This window comes from Maniola hyperantus, chromosome 19, assembly GCF_902806685.2.
Source record: "Maniola hyperantus chromosome 19, iAphHyp1.2, whole genome shotgun sequence".
NCBI lineage: Eukaryota > Metazoa > Arthropoda > Insecta > Lepidoptera > Nymphalidae > Maniola > Maniola hyperantus.
This window is the reverse complement of record NC_048554.1, coordinates 9,136,900-9,158,247: the sequence shown is the minus strand read 5'-3', so window position 1 is coordinate 9,158,247 and position 21,348 is coordinate 9,136,900. Positions and strand designations below refer to the sequence as shown.

General features: G+C 37.0%; 3 protein-coding genes across 7 annotated transcripts; 1 reads left to right on the top strand and 2 right to left on the bottom strand.

Annotated features, from left to right (window-relative positions):
- Window positions 1-3,977: 3,977 nt before the first annotated feature.
- Window positions 3,978-15,548, bottom strand: muc (dihydrolipoamide S-acetyltransferase muc). 5 transcript variants are annotated; one of them, XM_069504933.1, is made up of 11 exons: window positions 15,131-15,548; window positions 14,365-14,537; window positions 13,387-13,569; window positions 12,747-12,791; window positions 12,365-12,379; window positions 12,043-12,213; window positions 10,945-11,222; window positions 10,110-10,204; window positions 9,035-9,234; window positions 8,193-8,295; window positions 3,978-7,506 (listed from the first exon to the last, which is right to left on the bottom strand). In XM_069504933.1, the coding sequence occupies exons 1-11, from the start codon at window positions 15,247-15,249 to the stop codon at window positions 7,377-7,379; spliced, it is 1,512 nt and encodes a 503-aa protein (XP_069361034.1). In that variant the 5' UTR covers window positions 15,250-15,548; the 3' UTR covers window positions 3,978-7,376. The 5 variants fall into 5 exon arrangements, with proteins under 5 accessions (XP_069361034.1, XP_069361035.1, XP_034834508.1 ...); XM_069504934.1 differs by having other exon boundaries at window positions 10,945-11,174; XM_034978617.2 differs by lacking the exon at window positions 12,365-12,379 and having other exon boundaries at window positions 15,131-15,546.
- A 37-nt stretch (window positions 15,549-15,585) lies between these two features.
- Window positions 15,586-16,845, top strand: RpL37A (ribosomal protein L37A). Its single transcript, XM_034978623.2, has 3 exons — window positions 15,586-15,687; window positions 15,872-16,000; window positions 16,674-16,845. The coding sequence occupies exons 1-3, from the start codon at window positions 15,685-15,687 to the stop codon at window positions 16,812-16,814; spliced, it is 273 nt and encodes a 90-aa protein (XP_034834514.1). The 5' UTR covers window positions 15,586-15,684; the 3' UTR covers window positions 16,815-16,845.
- A 7-nt stretch (window positions 16,846-16,852) lies between these two features.
- LOC117991073 (solute carrier family 41 member 1-like) lies at window positions 16,853-19,837 on the bottom strand. Its single transcript, XM_034978618.2, has one exon. It carries the CDS (start codon window positions 19,554-19,556, stop codon window positions 18,216-18,218), a length of 1,341 nt encoding a protein of 446 aa, XP_034834509.1. The 5' UTR covers window positions 19,557-19,837; the 3' UTR covers window positions 16,853-18,215.
- Window positions 19,838-21,348: the final 1,511 nt, after the last annotated feature.

The following is a 21,348-nucleotide window of genomic DNA, read 5'->3' as shown; positions in this document are numbered from 1 at the left end:
GGCGTAACGCTCAACATGGTCCCGAGTCCGGAATGACGGTACACTCCATTAAGCTCTGCGTTGAAAGACAAAACGTTTTGTAATGCTTGAGTGGTTTTAGTGCTGAGACTTGAGAGTCGTAATTGGACTCTTGAAATTAACAAGGTTTAAGTAAAGGCCGGATTCAACATTTAAAAGTCAGTTCTTCTATTAGGTAGTAGGTAACAATTATGGTAGGGCCGATTCAGGTTCTCGCAACCAGAGTAGGTAACCGACAATGCTCAGCGGGTGGCAAAGCTGAAATGACAATGGGCAGGGCACATAGTTCGAAAAACCGATGAACGTCGGGATCCCAAGGTGCTAGAATGGGGACCTTGCACCAGAAAGCGCTGCGTTTGAAGACACTAGATTATTCAGGCGGCGCGGCGTATGGAAGTTCCTACAGGAAACCTATGTCCAGCAATCGACGTCTATCGATTGATGATTACGATGATAATGAGGTTTTCGCACCGAAGCGAGCCCGTGTCCGTGCCGGGCCATGGACGTGCCGTCTGAAACGCATAGTAGGTTAAAGAAATGCTACGCAGACGCAGAATGGTAGGTATAGGAATCGTGAGTAGGTAGGTACTTAAATTACCTGCACCTAATGACCTAAGCAATAAGCATAGGTATTTTGTGTTCGCATTGAATTGAATAAGTTTGAATAAGCTATACAGAAGCTTGCCACCTACGCTTACTAAAGGTAGGCGTGCGATAAAATTAGTTCAACGCGAATCCTAGATCATAAAGGTGTTCACACCCGAATCGCACTTTTCAGCCGGATTCGTAGGTACCATTGGCGTGGTATTGTAACTTTGTATTCCAAAGCACACCGTAACGTCAAAAATAGCACACGAGTACGCGCGCTCGTGCGACTTCCTACCATGGTGTTCCCGTAGCGCCGCACTGCTGTCGCGCGTTGTGTTTTTTACGCTTTCTTATGGCATCAGTCTACAATAAGTATTCCGATAAAAGCTTACAAAAATGTAAAGACAATTACTTTTCTACCTCCTACATAATTTACCTACCTAGTGATTGGAGATATACATATAGGTAAGGAAGTCGTACTCGCAATTTATTTTTATCCAAAATTTTAAGATAACTAAATACCTAAGCTTTAAACTCATTTCAACCTTTAAAAAAAAGTCAAATGCGAGTCACACTCGAGGGTTCCTTAGCTCGAAAAGAAACATAGTTATAAGTAGGTACAGTTGCGTACCCGGCAGAAATATTACACATCGAACTTTAGACAGAGATACGGTTTTCATACAGCGTTGTCCCTGTCGTCGAGGCCGACAAAATGTCACATAGGTATCAATGGACAGCGACGACGCTCTACGAAGGCGAAATCTCTTCTAAAGTTCGATGTGCAATGTTTCATGCCGGGTGCTGTAAATGGTTTGGTTAAATTAATATATAGGTAAATTAACCCTGATAAATACGATATCAGAAAGATATAGTTACCAACAAATTACAATGTAGCTGTTACTCATTCTTTTTATAATCCGTAGGCCCTATTATAAAGTGAAAGTAGTTTGTTTGTTGGTTTGTCCTTGCAATCACGTCGCAACGGAGCAACGGGTCGACGGTGATTTTTTGCATGGGTATAGTTTAGGACTTGGAGAGGGACATTCATCCGGAAATTCAAAGAGTTCCCCCTGGATTTTAAAAACCTAAATCCACGCGCAAGCGAACGAAGTCGCGGGCATCAGCTAGTAGGTAATGAAAACTTACCATGCATTTTCACGCTTCTATCCTTTTTCTAGCCTCGAAGAAACCGTCATAGGTGTCGCCAGTGTCGTGTTGAAAGAAGCCCTGATCGTTGATAACGGTAGGTCCTTCGGGGGGTTTCGGTTCAAATTCCGAACTGCCCTTCCGTGATTGATTTCGGCCATTTGTTCCCTTGTTCAGATAATTATTATTAACGCTAAACAAATATTTGCTTATTTAAAACGATTGTCGAATTTTAAATAAAACAAATTTTATGTTATCTCACGCAATTGATTTGAACTGCATAATATTATCCTATAGCTAGATAGATGATAACTGTGATGTATCTGCCATGAAGTTTTAAAACGTAATTATATACACCTTTCGACTACACTAAGGTTACGGAGTAACTCTTTTATCATATTTCGTCATAGTGAGTCCCTGCCTTTTTAGGGTTCTGTATCAACGAGACTTAAGCCATTATTAAACATGCGCTGTCCGTCCGTCTGTCAGAGCGGCTGTATCTCGTAACCGTAATAGGTAGAGAGTATTAGTGAGTGTATTTATTTCTATTGGCACTATAAACGCGCTAGCTCTTAGATCGAGATTTCGGATTTGCAGAGCGTTTCTCTCTGTCACTCATACCTATGTGACGTTTTGTCCGGTCCTCAACGACAGAGACAATGCTCTACAAATCCACTATCTCTTCTAAAGGTCCATGTACATTATTCTCTGCCGCGTTGGTAGTTAGTACCTATGCCTAATATCGTAGTAGGCAAGTATCAACGACAGACGGACGGACGGACGGGCGGATAGACAACCGTGGCTACAGAATCCTAAAAAGTGGCGTCAGTTTAAAATGACGCCACTTTTTTAATAAATGTAAATACTAATTATTAAGATCACAATTAATTGCAATGATTTAGGCATAGATTAATTATTATATAGGTTTCGCTACGCTCATGATTTATGATTACTATATACACTACAAGTAAATGAAAAGTGGCTAATTACCTATTTCATTAATCAAATTAAAACAATTTCAGGGGTGTGACAGCTCTTCCGTGACTTGGCGGACGCGCCTGCCAGTTTCTTTTTGCACGCAACTGTTAACAAATGTTTTTCGGCCATGACCCAAAAAGATCGCTATTAAGGTAGTGTTATAATCACAACTTTTGTCATAGGAGAGTGCAGGTTTTTGCATTATTACGGGGAGCCACGCATAGGTTTCTGTGACCAGTGATGCCAGGCTCACTAGATAGAATGCAAACGCTATAAGCAGATTCCATCACTACCGCGTGTCAATCGTGCGGATCAGTAGATGGGACATCAGTGCATTTCAGTATTTTTATTTAATTTATTCAGATACAAGTTAGCCCTTTACTGCAATCTCACTGGTGTAAAGTGATGATCAGTCTAAGATGGAAACGGGCCTAACCTGAAGGGCATAGGCATGTTTTATTAAGCCCATGCTCCTTTTGGTTTCTACACGGCATCGTACCGGAACACTAATCGCTTGGCGGCACGGCTTTGCCGGCAGGGTAACTAGCCACGGCGTAGCCTCCCCACCAGACACAAGACCAGAAATTATAAATTCCAATTCCAAAATTAGTCTCGAAGTAGGAGGTCCTGCGTTCGATTCCTGGAATCGAACGCAGGACCTCCTACTAATACGACCACAGCGCTTACCACTGCGCCCAGGGAGGTTCGTCACATCGATCGTGATTAATAAAATATGTTTATGATCTCTATAATAGTTTTCTTTGCGCATACAATAGGGTATTTGACAGCATATAAAACATTGAATCTAATGATGTATCCGTATTGAATATGAATTTTGGAAACCAACTATTTAGCAGTTCAATTTCAATCGACAAGGAAAATGATTTTTTTGTCTACTTTAGTCACGTGATCGTAAACGACTGTAATTAGCTGAATGGTTGATGACGTCAACTACTTGTAAACTCATAGGCTGAGATCTATATTGACTTTGCTTAGGCTTAAAGATTGATGTTGAAACGAGACAGATTTATGTGAAAGATATACCTCTGTCTCGTTTTAACTCTGTCTTAAGTTCAAGCAAAGTCAGAGTGCGCTCTATAGATCTCACCCGAAGTCCAAAGCCAAGGGTACTTCTTCATCCAAGTTATTCCCCACCACCCTATTCATGTCTTCGGTCGCCATCTTACTGGAGAGCTAATATAAAATATTTTATACAGGGAAGGTAAATTAAACAAAAAAACAAGCTTTATTTATAAATAATATATATTCACTAACGTTCTTAAATCATCTAGCATAATTAAATCAAACAGTATAGATGGTAACAATTATTATTTACATCGAAACAATATTAAGTCAGCGATTCTCGAAGTTTCATACTAATTTAACAATATAAAGCAACAAGAAGAATGATATTATAATATACAATAGATCTCTACTCCAAAAGTAATAAAAGAAAACTACTAAAAATGCAATAAGTTCTGATGATTTTCACATAACAGTAAAGAAGTAAAATAACAATTACTTATCTTCGTCAAATTTTTGTTTAATATTTTTTTATATGGCAGAATACATTTTTATCTTAAAGAACAAAAATATGACCAGCACATAGTCCAAATCAATTATACTAAAAAAATCACCAATCGATCTTATAGATCACTCCACAAACTCCAAACAAATTACGTAGTATTTAGGTTTTGAGGTATTTTCTTCGTGATAATCATACATTTGAACTCTTTGATTGCATAACTTAAATATACTAAAAAATAATCCCTTAATTTTTACCGCATATCCTTCGAAATTATCACGTCTGTATAAAAATGTGTATAATATCCTTACATGTAAGTTTGAGTGTACAAAAAATGTTCATTACAACTAACTACATGATTAAATCGTTCGTAAATAAAAACTATGGAATCAAAGGATACGGCAGGTATTTATAGCTTTATTAATTTAATTCATTGTAATTTGCTGATTAAAATATTTGGTAGCAAAACGCAATAATCTCAATTTACTTTATACGTTGCGATCTCAGGCCTTTAACTTTTTAGGTCTAGCACTTGGGCTTTAGTCCACAACCCGCATTACCTTGCACTATAATATCTCCTTAGGCTTTTTTATTACAAAAATCAATCAGCAACTTAGAATGTATATACAGTTGAACCAGGAAAAGCGATAGTTCAAAGGGGCAGGATATTCCTCACAGAGTTTTCTCACTAAATCCAGATTCCAGTTTCACGCTTATAAACATTTTAAAGGATCGATTTCTCTTATAATGATAGAGTATGAAAAAGGACCAAATATTATTAACATAAGGAAATCCGTTTATTAGTCTGTTTTAGTAATTTGATCGTTTGGGTAAGTAAATTAACGGATCACTAAAAGAATTGTTTAGTTATTCAAAAGTTATTGCTTCATTTCAATGTTCAAAAGATCAACAAAGCTGCGTTGCAGCTATTATAAATGGTTTTTTATTTTTTCATGTTATAAAATAAATAAAAAATGTTCTCTGTCATAAAAAATAAGAAAGCATTTCATTTATTTTTTCAAACTCTCAGACTCTCGCGTATAGACTGTAGAGCAAAAGCGTTCTCTGTAATGCAAACACGACTCTCGCTTAGGGAGGTTTAACTTTCCCACCCATAAAGCTTTAGAGGTTTAAATTTTAAAATGCTAGTGCCTGCCCATTACTCTTAACTCAGGTTTCTCGCTTATCCAAGTTCAACTGAAATAATAGTTTGTATAGTACAAATCTTTTTGGCGCCTGAGAAGTGAATTGCGAGTAAAGTTCAGAAAGAAAGTGACGGAAAATATCACAGCAGTAATCCAAATAAAATAAATACATTAGAATTGGGGAAAACCTTGTAGAAAGAACTGTAAACTGAAGACGCAAGTTGGGGATAAAATATTAGTGTGTATAATCTTTACGCGCGGGTGATGTGAAACTTCCTTATATTGAAATATTGAGATTAAATTGAAAATAAATAAGTCATGTTAAAATTAAGTAGTTTTAATAACGTGACTTAGTACGTAGAAAATAGAGCTTATCTATAGCACTAACTACTTGATACTTTACAACACTTGGCGGTCTCAAAACAACTGTTCTGTTTGGCGGCCATTTTGTATATGGACAAAAGTAACGTTCGCGCGATGCTTGCGTCCGAGAAAAATCTGAGTTACTCGCAAGTCGCGCCTAAAAAAGTTTAACTTCAACCAAGGTCCGCTTTTCAATCACCGAAAAAACTTTATCTGACTAATAATTGTTTTTACGGATTTCCTTTATAAAAACTGTCAAACCGTAAAATTTATTCCTTATATATAAACATGTTTACACGATTGAAAAATCGGCTTTAATAAACATATACAGTACTACCACTTTTATAAGATGCGCCGATGTACCTGCAAATCTTATTCTAGAACGGCGCGAAAATATCTCAGCCAATCATAGCGCGCGTCAGTTCGCTATTGGTTGATGCCTACGCGCTGTTTGTACGCGAATTATGAGCTAGATAGCACGAGTCTCTGTTGTTCTTGTGTTTAAATCTTAACTTCAAGCAATAAGGTCTGTATTTCATTGGTGTATATTCGATTGTAGTCGGCGCTAGGTTGCGCTTTTCTGTGCATAAGTATTTTGCCGACCTAGAACTGTGGTGTTACCGAAGAATACTGCGAATAAATTGGGTTCAAAAAGTAAGAAATGACGAAGTCCTACGCCGCATCGGTAAAAATAGAGACGTATTCTTCACCATCAAACGCAGAAAGGTCAGTTATCTGGGACATGTTCTCAGACATGACCGGTACCTACCGTCTCTTTCAAACCATCACGATGGACAAAATTGAGGAAAATAGAGGCTTCGGTAGACGAAGAAAGTCGTTGCTTAGGAACATGCGAGAATGGACTGGGACAACATAGCACAGCTTTTCCAATTGGCGAAAGACAGGAAACTATATGACGAAGTGACAGTCAACCTCTAATATAGTAAGACCAGAATCTCATGGCAAATAGGCATAGGCAGATTTTCGGCATAATCACGAAATTTATGTATTAAAAAAAGAAAAAAAATCACTATGACACTGAGTAACAATATTCACCACAGAGTACTATACATAGAATATTCACAGACTACAGTGTTGCTAACTTTGGAATTTCATTTCCGTATTTTTCATCTAATATTAGTATTTTTCAAATAAGCTGTGATAGCCTAGTGGTTAGGACGTCCGCCTTCTAATCGGAGGTCGGGGGTTCGATCCTGGGCACGCACCTTTAACTTTTCGGAGTTATGTGCGTTTTAATTAATTAAATATCACTTGCTTTAACGGTGAAGGAAAACATCGCGAGGAAACCTGCATACCTGAGAGTTCTCCATAATGTTCTCAAAGGTGTGTGAAGTCTACCAATCCGCACATGGCCAGCGTGGTAGTCTATGGCCAAAACCCTTCTCACTCTGAGAGGAGACCCGTGCTTTGTAGGTTGATCATGATGATGATGATGATGATTTTTCATCGGATTCTGGTCTACCTATAGTGGAGGGGCATTAGATTTTTTTTAGTAGAAAGTTGTAGTACTGTAACTGAGTGCGACGCGACTTGTGACTAACTTCTCAGTAGCCAATAAGTTTGAATGCTACATAAATAAGATGAATGCGGGTTTACAGTATGATGTTGGCGGGGTTCTCTAGGTTCTCTTTGAGCACCTTCATCCACTGCGCGCCCACCGCGCCATCTATCACTCTATGGTCCGCGGACGCTGTGAATGTTACGAACTTCGCCAGTCGGAATCTGAAAAAACAAGACAATTTTTAGGGTTCCGTACCTCAAAAGGAAAAACAGAACCCTTATAGGATCACTTTGTTGTCTGTCAAGAAACCTACAGGGTACTTCCCGTTGACTTAGAATAGACATAAGGGCAAAAATCTGAAAACCGTGAATTTCTGCTTACATCACACAAATGAAAGGGCTTTACCTGTGCATTCTAAAACAGATTTTTGAATTATCGTGCAAAATGTCGAAAAAAAAACGACTGTAGTAAGGAACCCTCGTTGCGCGAGCCTGACTCGCACTTGGCCGGTTTTTTTTTAAATTGACTTACTGTAACATTAGGGGGTGGTCTATTATTATTAAATACTAGCTGATGCCCGCGACTTCATACGCGTGTATTTAGGTTTGTGAAAATCCCGTGAGCTGTGATTTCACTGGATCAAAAGTAGCCTAAGTCATTCTCCAGGTCTTTAACTATATCCATGCATAAAATCCATGATTGAAGGACAAACCAATATTTCACATCAGTACCCTTATTATACATGCGCAAGTGTGTTTGTCTGTTTGTTTGTTCCCACGGGATTTTTAAAAACCTAATTCCACGCGGACGAAGTCGCGGGCATCAGCTAGTTTATAATATGGATAGTGATTTTGTATATGGTATTTATTTAAACAAAGTGACTTAACGTGGGAGTGGGTTAACTTACCCCTGTGGTTCATTTTTGTCTGGTATGACAATCTCCTGGAGACCTCCACACGCCAAGATTAGTGACTGAGGCGGGTTTATGATCGCGTTGAACATTGTGATTCCTGTAAATAAACCAAAACTTGTAGGTAACCTATAATTCAAGCTACAAATGTAATATATATATATATATATATATATATATATATATATATATATATATATATATATATATATATATAAAATTCAATGTCCTGACTGACTGACTGACTGACTGACATATATATCAACGCACAGCCTAAACCGCTGGTCCTAAAGACATGAAATTTGGAGGGTCTATTCTTTGTAAAGAGAATCCACTAAGAAAGAATTTTTCGAAGTTTGAAATTTGTGTAGTCCACGCGAACGAAGTCGCGAGCAAAAGCTAGTCCGCAATAAAATAATGTACATATCGACCTTCAGAACGAGAGTTCGGCTTTGAAGAGCGTTGTCTCTGTCACTCATACTTATGTGACGTTTTGTCGGTCTCAACGACAAAGACAATTTGTTATTAAATACATGGCAACGTACTGGAACGTTAAATCGTTTGGCGCCACGGTTTTGCCGGTAGGATGGTAACTAGCTACGGCCGAAGCCTCCCACCAGAGGTAAGTTTCGTGGCGCGGACTGCATACTTTGAAGTTTGAACGTCAGTGACCATAATAATTTAATTAATATAAGTGGACTAGAATACCAGCGGTGACAGCTTAGTGGTTTAGACGTCTGCCTCTTAGTTGGGGGGTTGGAGGTTCTTCTAATCAATTTTAATCATCCGGATACTCCTCTCTCGACATCGCAACTATTGTTTACGGAATAGCAACTCACCAAACATGCCCAAGTTGGACACAGTGACGGTGCCGCCCTGGTACTCGTGGGGTTGCAGGCGGCCCTCCTTGGCCTTGTTGGCGAGCTCCTTCATGCTGCTGGAGATATCGAGGATGCCGCGCGAGTCCGCGTTGAAGATGATCGGCGTGATCAGACCAGATGGCGTCGCTACTGCCACGCTTACATCAACGTTTGAGAACCTGGAGATTTAAAAAAAAATAAGTAAAAAATTAAAAGTAATTAAAACGTCTAAACATGACTATCCTATCATATGCCATTAGGGAGGTCTAGCACCCACCTTCCATTTCCATAATCAGATTATTGTCTTTTTTTTAAAGTATGTACTCATGCAAATGAGCCCAAGTTCGACTGCCCTGCCATGTCATCAGAATTTCAATGTCTACGGTCCCACCTCCATCATATTAAGACACGCTAAAGGTGCCTACGTACCTGAGTTGCGCTGCGCATCACTTCAGGCCACGCGTCGGTAGCTATCGCACTACAACTGCAATAAGCAGCAGCTCGCGTCACTTCTATACCCGGAAGGGGAGAAGCCCACATCCTAGGGGTTGGGCCTTTTGAGGATATACTTCTAAGAGCATAAGGAACACGCCTTATGCCAAAAATTAAAACTACATTGTTTATTTCGAGGTCTATATCATACGGGTACATTAATGTATCTTATCCGAGCGCCGTATGCATACTGAAGCGCCACTGGGTATGTCGCACTAGCGTTGCTGCACTGCGCGTCGCTGCGCTGCGCTTCACAATATTCTCTGCAGCTGCGACGCGCGGTGGTGAAGCGCTATGCAGCGCCGGGCTAGTGCGATATGCGCCTTACAAAATGATAGAAATAATATTTTGACGCTCTGTGCAGTGCAGCGCAGCTCAGGTGCGTGGGCATCTTAAATGGTAGCATATAGTACCATAATCATCTAGGGTCATCCAAACTTCAACTCAATCAGACAATCGTAGCTGAAAAATCAGTTTTCTATTTTGACAACAACATATTATTATGAACAAATCAGACTAACAAAAAGGAAAAAGAAATATGTTTATTCTTCCTCCAACTTACTGTCTAATAAACGTTTCCATCCAATGTGAATTGACGGTGGGCACTCGCTTGCAAGCCGCCGCGACAGCCTTCAAGATGAAGTCGTTAACGGATACCTGATCAAATGAAAATTATTTTGTGATATATAAATCATGATTCTCATTATTGCAAGTAGCTATAACAAAGTGGTGTGATCTATTATGGTCAAACCTGAAGAACAATATATGATAGACCCACAGACCACCACCTATAGATGCCTAATAGCCGGACACCCCCGATCGCCAAGCTTAGCATAAAAGTCAGCCCACGCCCGTTCGGTACACTCATTCCGCACATTGTCTTGATTATGTGACCGTTGAGTCCAACAATCACAACAAAGCATTTTACCCTGTCTAACATTTTACGATTTTGCTTTCATGCAAAACCTTGTATATGCGAAGGTACTATTGAGGTTGAATTCTCTGTGGATAGACCAGTAGTAAAATTACAAGTATGTTTAAAAAAAAGCTAACAATGTATTTGGCTTTGGTAGAACACTAACTAACGTGGGAATTATGTCTGTGTTGTACACAAAACTAAATTGATGGGTCTGCACGGATGGCAATGTTTTCAGACCTGCCTCCCGAGTCCCGATTATGTAAGAAAATCGTATTCATCGTTATCGTGATCAACAGCAAATTCTGCCCGTTGATTCGCACACATTTTTTCACATACAATCAAGGAGCAGAATTTGCTACCGATTACGACAAAATACGTTTTTCTTATACAATCGAGGGGCTGATTTACCTCCAAAATGAACTGAAGTTTAGATTAATCACAAACTCAAGTCAAGTTCAAGTTGACACAGAATACTAACTTTAACATTAGACTTTTCCGCGGCCAACCGTTCGTTGACCTCCTTCCTCATAGCCAGCAGCTTCTCCACGTTAACCGTCGCACACAGCTGGTAGTGGGGGATGGTCTGTTTGGCGGCCGACAGGCGCTTGGCGATGGTCTCCCTCATACCGCTGAGGGGGATGTCCGTGAAGGTGGCTCCGGGAGCGGGCGCGGGCGGCGGCGGCAGGGGTGCGGGGGCCGTGGCTGCCGCTGCGAGATCGCCACTCTTTAGTGACCCATACAGTCCTGAACCCTGCCCTGTTGATTGGTAGAATTAGAGGGCTCTAGGTGGGCCGGTCAGTATGAGATTACTTTATTCATAGTATACATAATATTGCATAGATCCTGGAACCTCCCAATATGTAGAAGTAAGACACAAAGGTAGTTTAATACTCCCTTATTTTAACTGCAAACTACAAATTAATTTCTGATCTTTTTCCTCAAGTTACCTAACTTTTGATTATTATTTTTAGTGAGCATTAATATCTACAAATTGTTTTAAACTTGATATTTGCCCTTTTAACTTGATAAGCTACAGGGCTCACGCGTAGTGCAAACAGGGAACCTAAAAGTCTTAAACATATATCCATATTAATATTATAAATGCGAAAGTGTGTCTGTCTGTGTGATTGTCTGTGTAGCGTTTCACCGCATCTCGCGACAGGTCGAGATGGACGTATGCACAATGTTTTATAATAATACAATGTCACTAGAATAAAATAATCTCACTTCACTCAAATTATCAGCTGTTCAGAAGACAAGTCGTCCATCTTGTCCTTTAATAAGGGTTTATAGTAGGGTTCACCCTGTTATAAGTTACAGTGCCGTTATTGAATACTTATTGAGCGATTGAGAACTTTGCTTATAACAAGCTAATAAAGCTTCTATATACTTTTATGAATAACAGCCGTACTCAGAGTCGCTTAATCGTTACTTAAGTGTAGTTAAAACGAGACAGAGCTATATCTCACACATAAATCTGTCTCGTTTTAACTCAATCTTAAGTAACTATTAGCGACTCTGAGTACGGCTGTAAGACTGTTAATTTATAAGATTAAAAAAAAGCTGTAAAACTCACCACCAAGCCTGATGTTCTTGAGTTCGGCAAGTCGCCTAGCCATGGGGCTGGCGTAGATCCGACCGTGCTGTTCTGCGGCGGGGGCGGGGGCAGCAGCGGGGGCGGCGGGGCGAGGCGCCGCGGGTGCCGCTGCAGCTGGCGCCGGCGCTGCTGGCGCTGGAGCTGCGGCAGCTGTCATATGAAATTAAAAAAAATTTAATAACAGATCTTGCGTTGCAATGCAGCCCGACCCGGCTTGTCTGGTGGACGCTATTAGCCCTTAGTTTGCAGTAAAAATGTATCACCATGCTTCATGCATTTCTATAAGAAACAAATTATTTACCTTTTAAGTAGCAGGCTAAGGAAAAATACATTGTTAGTACTGTTTTTGTATGTGCAACTCATATTTATATTGATAGAAATATTAAAAAATCTTTCCTAAATGATTGTAAAAATATGTTAACACTAGCTTATGCTCGCGATTTCGTTCGCGTGGATTACACATATTTCAAACCCCTATTTCATCTCCTTAGGGGTTGAATTCTGAAAAATCTTTTCTTAGCAGATGCCTACGTCATAATAGCTATCTGCATGCCAAATTTCAGCCCAATCCCTCCAGTAATTTAAGCTGTGCTTTGATAGATCAGTCAGTCAGTCAGTCACCTTTTTCTTTTATATATTTAGATTAAATAAAGTAAATAAAAAAGTAAATAATAGAAAATAACCTGGTGCTGGTTTTTTTGCTGCTGGTTGTGCTGGAGCTCCTGTGGCTGTGGATTGTAGAAATGTTAATGAAATGAATGTTAATAGTATTAAAATTTAAAACACAAATAGTGAAATTATTGGGTTACTTGTGTACTCTCCATAAGTTATTGTTATTCTAATGATGAACAAACAACACAAATTATAATATTATAACTGTGGTAAATCCATGCAATAATATGTTGAATTTTTGCTTATACTTCCCACTACAAGTTAGAACTTTCTCATTTACTTCCCATATCTATATTGACAAGCAAATTCATATTTTTGCAACAGCCTATTCAGTTTATCCACCCTAGGGTTAAATATGCAGATATGTGTGTATGTGTGTCCACCCTGTACTACAAATAATATACAAATTCGAAGTCTGGATTGGAGTGTATGCACATGGGCGCACTTAGTACCTAGTATACTCCCAAGTTTGGCTATTTTAGGGTGGTTAAACGGAATAAGCCATTGCAACACCATTCTTAGGAGCTTCAAATTTTTAATAAAAACTGGAAAACGGATTGGTACCCGTCATGCAATGTTGTTTTTGTAATTCCAATGAAAAAATATTTAAAAACTCCAGTGATTCCATGTCTATTTGTACAGCACACTTACAATCATCCTTAAAGTCTTTGAATGCTGCAACATCAGCTTGATTCTCAACGATGATGCAAAGTAGTTTCCCTACGGCAACACCCTTGGTTCCAGCAGGTATGAGAATTTTAGCCAGATACCCTTCCTCAGGTGTTTCAAAACCCATTGTTGCTTTGTCTGTTTCAATCTCACATAACAGGTCACCTGAAATAAAAATTATAGTTTAATCCCTACCAACAGATGCTTCATCATAATATCTACTTTAGTGATGGTAGTCATCACATACATGATTAGTTGATTCATTACATCACTACCAGTAGTATGACAAACGCAAAAATGTGTTTGTTTGTCCTCCAATCATGGCACAATAGATGGCACCAATCTATTTATTTACATCTTTATTATAGTCAAAACAATTTTACATTAATAACAAAAGTTCATTACACCATGATTACTGTGATTTTTAATATACATAGGTATTCTTTTATAACAGAAAAAGTACAAAATCAACAGACCATAATAACAAAGATAAGATAACCAGTTATAAAGCCTGCCAGTTAAGATGTTTTTATATATAATAACTAAATGATGCCCGGGACTTTCTATGTGGATCTAGGCTGCTGAAAATCACAATGGAACTCTTTGATTATCCAGGGTCAAAAGTAGCATAATATGTCTTCTCCAGGATGCATGCTATCTCTGTGCCAAATTTCAACAAAATCATTTAAGCACATTGTCTTTGAAAAGCTAGACAGACACACTTTCACATTTCACATCACACGAATATTATAAAGGCGAAAGTTTGTATGTATGTGTTTTTATTACTCTTTGATGCAAAAACTACTGGATGGATTTGGCTAAAATTTGGATTAACACACAGTCTAGTTTTTATACTCGAAAATCAAAGAGTTCTTACTGGATTTTAAAAAACCTAAATTCACATTGACAAATCGGGGGCATTAGCTAGTTTTATAATATTAGTATGTATGGATTTCTCACCTTCATTTAGCTTATCACCCTCTTTCTTTTCCCAACTGACTATAGAACCACTTTCCATCGTAGGAGAGAGTGCAGGGAGGTTGACTTTTATATGTGATGGTAAACTTGAGTAGTATCTCATCTGGATGCTCCATTGTGGGGTCGCTACAGTCTTTTGTGATGGGCTAAGAAGCCTAAAAACATTAAATGTTTAACTAGTTAATACTTATACAGTTGTTAACACGACTATGGATATTATAATTATAATCAGTACCCTTATTATAAATGCGTTTGTTTGTCCTTCAACCACGTCGCATCGGTGCAACGGATTGACGTGATTTATTGCATGGGTATAGATATAAAGACCTGGAGAGTAACATAGGCTACTTTTTATCCCGAAAAATCAGAGAGTTCTCACGGGATTTTTAAAACCTAATTCCACGCGAATGAAGTCGCGGGCATCAGCTTGTGTAAAATAAAGAAAAAAACATTCTCAATGTTGTTAGTGAAAACTACTTAACTGAAACTAATAAAAACAAACCAATGTAATTAAAATTAAATATAGAGACCGGCTTTTTGACCATGTTTCGCCCGTGATTATCGTCAAGGTAATAGTTGACGTTTTGGTTTGGTTATGCAATTCGCGCCGCAAGCTGCGAGTTATTACTTTGCGTTTTTTTGCAATATCATTCCTATGAATTAGTAGTACAATGCAACAATCAAAATCTTGGTAACATGTTAGTCGACACCTAATTTATGATAAGTAAATAAAACTTATTAAACTTACTTTCTTGGCTGTTTTCTTCTGGCCAACTCTGTGCTTATACATCTCGTTATGTTACACCGAATAGCTTTCTTCACGTTATCGTTCAAAACTTGGTTTCGTACTAAAATCGTTCGCAGCATTTCTGATTTTAATTTAATAAGCCGTCCAGGTAATTGGGACGGTTTTTTGATTATTTAAACCAAAAGGATCGACCTTTACCAACTTGTAGGTCGTCGAAAGGGAAATGTTATTGACACTTGTGACACTGACACGAAACTTGATAGGAACCTGCAGTGACATACATATTTAAATAGTCTATGGAAAACACTAAAGTAGATACCAATTTATAGGATGCTATTTCCACTTCTCTCTAATTTCTATGATCTAGAAAAGATCGAGTAATTTTCAGTAAACTGGGGCAGAAAACCGGTAAACGAGTAAAACCTACCTCCTAAAAAACCTTTTAAAAATATTAACAATTTTGACTGACAAGTGACATTATCAAAACATGGCTGTTGTCAAAGTGACATTTCTCTTTTTCTGTGTACTTGTTGTGTTAGGCAGGTTATTTCACAATGGTGAGAATTTAATTTCAAAATATTAAAGCAATCTTATAAACAACAGTGATTTTTTAAAGTTATATTCGGTATAATTGAAATGGTTAAAAATAAGTCAATGTTATTTTTCATACGCGATCGATAGTTCGCCGGTATCAATACTGTGTTATTATGGGTAATTTATTGGTCGCTTTAATGTTTACAGGCAAAACGTACGAAAAAGGTTGGAATTACAGGAAAATATGGCACACGTTACGGTGCCTCCCTACGTAAAATGGTCAAAAAGATGGAAGTTACTCAACACGCAAAGTATACTTGTTCTTTCTGTGGAAAGGTTAGTTTTGAAATTTTCATTGATTTTTAAAATATGTATAGGTACTTAAGCAAATGTGTCTATAAATAATCACACTAATACTTATCTTGCAGTTGCACATACTTACAAATACCTTGTAAAACCAAACCAACAATGTTTGAATTCTTTAGCTGTCTAATGTGCAAAGAATTCATTTCTCATCAATACTTATAATAAAACTGTATATAAAATATTATTGATTCTCTTCATCAGTTAACCAGTGCCATTTCTACAATGAATATTTAGATAAAAATGTACCTTTACTAAATAATTGCTGCTCTGGAAGTTTTAATAAGCAAGTGTAAGGAGACAGGCTATGTAACTTTCATTGAAAATCATGCAGTCTCATAATAATAATAATTAACTACTTTGACTGTTTTTATGTTATACAATTATATTTATTTGTATGGTGATCTTTCTTCAGAAATGTAATTTTAAGAGACATACAGCTTTCGCTGATCGCCTATATCATTTGTGTTGATTCTATTTATGAATCCGATGCAATATGATAGCAATAGATACTCTTGCTAAATCACAAAATCTACAAAATCTTAGTTCAATATACTGCTCCCAACTTTAATCACAAGGGCAGAAGCCAATTTAAAATCATGCTATCCTGTTCTAAATAAATACAGATTGTATATTTATTTTCTAGGATGCCATGAAGCGCAGCTGTGTAGGCATCTGGTCATGCAAGCGTTGTAAGAGGACAGTAGCAGGAGGTGCCTGGGTTTTCTCTACCACTGCAGCCTCTTCATGCAGGTCAGCTGTCAGACGGTTACGTGAAGTCAAGTAAACATTTAAATTAAGGCAATAAACAAAAAACTCTTTAATATTTTGTTTTATTTATTATTATATTCTTATTAATTTGTATTTTGTTGTATTTCACAAAACACTAGGTTTTCCAAAACAGGTCATAGAATTGCATATTCGAGTAAAGGTATGTAGTGCCCAGTCCTTTAGTTTGGCTCGTCTTGGCGGGGGCACTTCCGTGCCCCCTGACACAATTCTAAAACGGCATAGTCCAGAAGTTAGCTACAATGTGATGATCCCAATAAATTCAAAGTAGTTTTGACAGTTCTCATCACACCCTATCAACAATGTTGGATCTACTGCAACTTTATAGGAGAGCAGTTTAGTACCATGGTTAGGATGTTGCCAGTGGCTAAAATACTGTGGATTAAACAATTTTGACAAACATTGTGGCTAATTCCGTTGTACACAATCTCTAAACTAAACTAGAATGACACGTCTATCTATTGCTATCCCTTTCATAATGTTGCTTGCGGAAAAGGATCTATAGATTTAGACCTGTTAATTTAGTTTAGTTTAGATATTGTGTACAAGAGAATCGGGTCCCAATGGAAACCTTTCATATTTTATGAGTTTGATAAGCTTGAATGATCAAACAATTAAGATTGAATAACTATATATAAAATAATATATTGGTATAATAAACATTGGCAGTAAATGGCTTTTTAATTACATACAATTATTACTAATATAAAGTTAATGATGCAAGTTTTTAAACATGTCTATTTATTATTATTTTTCAGTCTTTGATAAACCACATTATTGTTTTACTTAATGGTAAAATCCTTTGTCAACATTTACAATAATTACATTATCTAACATTTATGAATAACAAGAATCACTAGTGGGGTTTTAATTTAAATGTTTAAAATATGTCTGTTTGCTAGCTTATCACAGCCAATCTGTTTAACGGATTTTGACAAAATTTGGTAATGATATAGCTTGTATCCTGAGGCCTTGGACATGGCTACTTTTGGTCTTGGATAGTAATCAGAGTTCCCAAAGAGTTCGCAGGCATCATCTTGTAGGTAAATAAATATCACAATTCACAACACAACATAAAGAACTTTATAAATAATGGGTAATCACAAGTTTTGGTATCTGAGACTATAACTCAGATTTTTATTTAAAAGAAATATGAGTAAGAGATTTTACTTTTTATATCTTCAAGATATGCAAGTATTTTTTTATTTTAGCACCAATATTGAGATTAACTCTTATATAATATTATGTACATAAGTACAATTTATATGAAAGATAATAAACTATTATGCTTAAATCTAGAATAAAAAATATAAATATAAACTTTTTACAGTAAGTTAAGTACAATAAAAGTACATTAAACAATAAAGAATAATATTATTAATTTACTCGAAAATATTATTCAGTCACCAACATCCTTATCCTTGTCACCTATAGCATAAAGTATGTGGAAAGCAATACCCAATAATGCTGTCCCGAGCAAGTCACCTAAAGCAGTCAGATATGGAATAGCAGAGTTATCAGGATCTAAACCTAATTTCCACATCCATATGACCATGTAATGACTGATGGTAAGTAGAAGAAATACCTGCAATAAGGCAGCAGTCATGTAAACTAAAGTAAAAATTGGAGTCAATGAGGTATGACCAGCTTTTATGTACCCTATTGTATAGATAAATATCAACTGCCCAGGGATCACCATTAACAATAACAGTTTGCTAGCATTACCCATTACAGGCCCTTCTTTTTGACCTGTATGTAACAAAGTTGACAATCTTGAAGCATGAAGTGCAACCATGTTCCCACCTATTCCATTTATAACTAACTGAAATACAGCTATGCCTTCATAGTTAACTACTGTATAATCTAAAATTAAACCCCCAATACTACTGATAACCATTGCTGAAACAACAGGCACCCACCCCTCATCTAATGCTTGCTGTGTGAAGGGATTTTTCCATGCAATATAACCACACAGTGGCACAAGTATAGCTCCTACTGTGATAATAATAGACGGCAAAACAGTGTTAGTATCAATTGAACGGAACAACAATGAAGCTATCCAAGATAACAGTGCCAATGTTGTCAAGTCTCCAAGACTGGCGGCTATAGGTGTTGCTACATTATCAGGATTTATATTTATCTTTTTTGACACAACAATCACACCTATCATAATTAAACCAAGAACAAAACTAGCAAAAGATGCTGTAAGTACACTAGACGCACACAGCAACATTGCATGATTAACATTAAACATTCCTTTGGGTATCCAGCCCATAGTCACAGCTGCCATTGCAGCTAAGAAACCAACTAAAATAGCCTGACATTGAATAAGACACAAGTTTCCTACGACTAGAGAACTTAAACTTTTTTCGAGATGACCTAAGTGAGCATGAGTGGATAATCTAGATGCTAATGTCATTTCTAAGTTTCCCTTTAAGCCTAGTAGAGCTGGCACTAAAATAACCACTTCTTGCACTTGTTCAAAGACAGGCCAATGTTGCACAACGTCCAGTAGCAAACTAGCCCCCACCATACCAAATCCAGCAAGCAGGAGCGACACAAACATTTGCACTCCGGTAATCCACGAACTCTCTTTGTCATATTTAATATCCGGCGGTTTTTCTTCATTTGTGATAAGTCGATACGCGTCCGAATCCATAACTGATGCAGCGATAGTCTTTGAATGGTTCACCATCTTGGGATTACTACTCTTAACTCTGTTCATCACAAATGAACTCATCAATTAAAATGTAATTAAAACAGACATGAAAAAACAATAAAACGAAATGTACAAGTCCGTCAGGTCACAATACCCGTTAGAACTTTGGCACGGCCACTCAAACACTACGTAATGCAATAGATAGCTATTTTTCATATAATAAAAATTGAAAACTTTGAATTAAATTGATGTATTGGACGAAAATAACTGAATATATTCGACAAAATCAACAATTAGTTTAAGAAGATCAACTATGCAACCCGTATATTCAATGTACTCTGTGTATGCAACCAACCACCGACGTGCCACCGACCACCGACCAATAAAAGCACCGACAACCAACAAATATTTTTGACAGTTGACACTGACAAGTGGCATTCTCATTCTCAACAACATTTTTTTTTATTAGGGTATTAGAGCATAAGGTACGGTTTCTTCCCGCTCTGGATTCGATTCTTCGATTCCTTTCTGTACAGTAGAAATGGGTAACATTGATATAATAGCGAAGGCTTTTAGGATGCAATTTTTAAAATGGACTTAGAGGCAAGAGCCAGCGCATGCCAGACTCTCGTTATTTTATAAAAGCTGAACGAGGAAAGCTAGAGGACGATTCAAACGACATAATATTATGTCATATTATTCAACTTTTATGCGATGCATTAAGGTTTTGCATGATACATGTCGTCTGAATCGTCCTCTTAGAATACGGAAATGAAATTCCAATGTATATTAATATTAATATAGTAATATTCTGTGAATATCCTATGTACTAGATAGAATATTGTGGTGAATTATTAATATTCACCACAAAGTACTTTGTACATAGGACACAGATATGCAACTAGCATAGCCCCTATAGTCCCTCTCGCTCAAGCAGAGATACTTACTTATATAATGTTATTCCTTCTACTTTACGTTCACTTTAGCTATTGTAGCCTAGTATACTGCAACCCACCATTGCAAAATAATTTTTAAAACATCACAGCAACTCAATAATTTCTTTAAAATACTTGAGTCAACATAACTTCACTTCACGTTTTTTTTCAAGATCTCACGTACAACTATTACAGCCGATTACACAGCAATGGACCATAAATGGCTTTTACACACCTTCAATTATTGATACTAAATTTAAAACATAAAACCAAATAAAAACTCGTAATATTAGCAATAAATAATTACTATCACAGAGGTCTGTTGGGCACAGTTGTTATCTGTGCCCAAAAAAACTATGACAAAGACAAAAAATGTTCTTTTGTAGAGAGAGTACAAAGATCTATTTTAAAAGTTATGACAAACAGAACTTTTAGATTCCCCACAATAGATCTATATAGAGATTGCAAGGTTCTTACGGTTCGCCAGCTCTATTTACTACAAATTATAACACGTAGACATAATTCCCTAAATTTCGATAAAAACCTTGCAAATAGAAGAATGGATCAAATTTGTAAAACGGGTAGACACAAAACTAAACTGGCAGGGAGACAATACTATATCAATAGTTGTAGAATCTATAATGAAATAAATAAAGCCTTAAATAAAAACGAATGCAAAAAAGAGTCAAAGAGTGGTTACTTACACGAACATAATATTATAGTGATACTGAAAAGTTGTTGGAAATTATAATATAATTAAATACATATATATATATATATATAAAATAAATATATATATATATATATATATTATATATTATATATATATTTATATATATATAGTATATATATCAATATATATATAATACACACACACACACACACACACACACACACACAGCTGTTTCATTGTTGGTTCAGTGTTGCTGTCGCCTAAA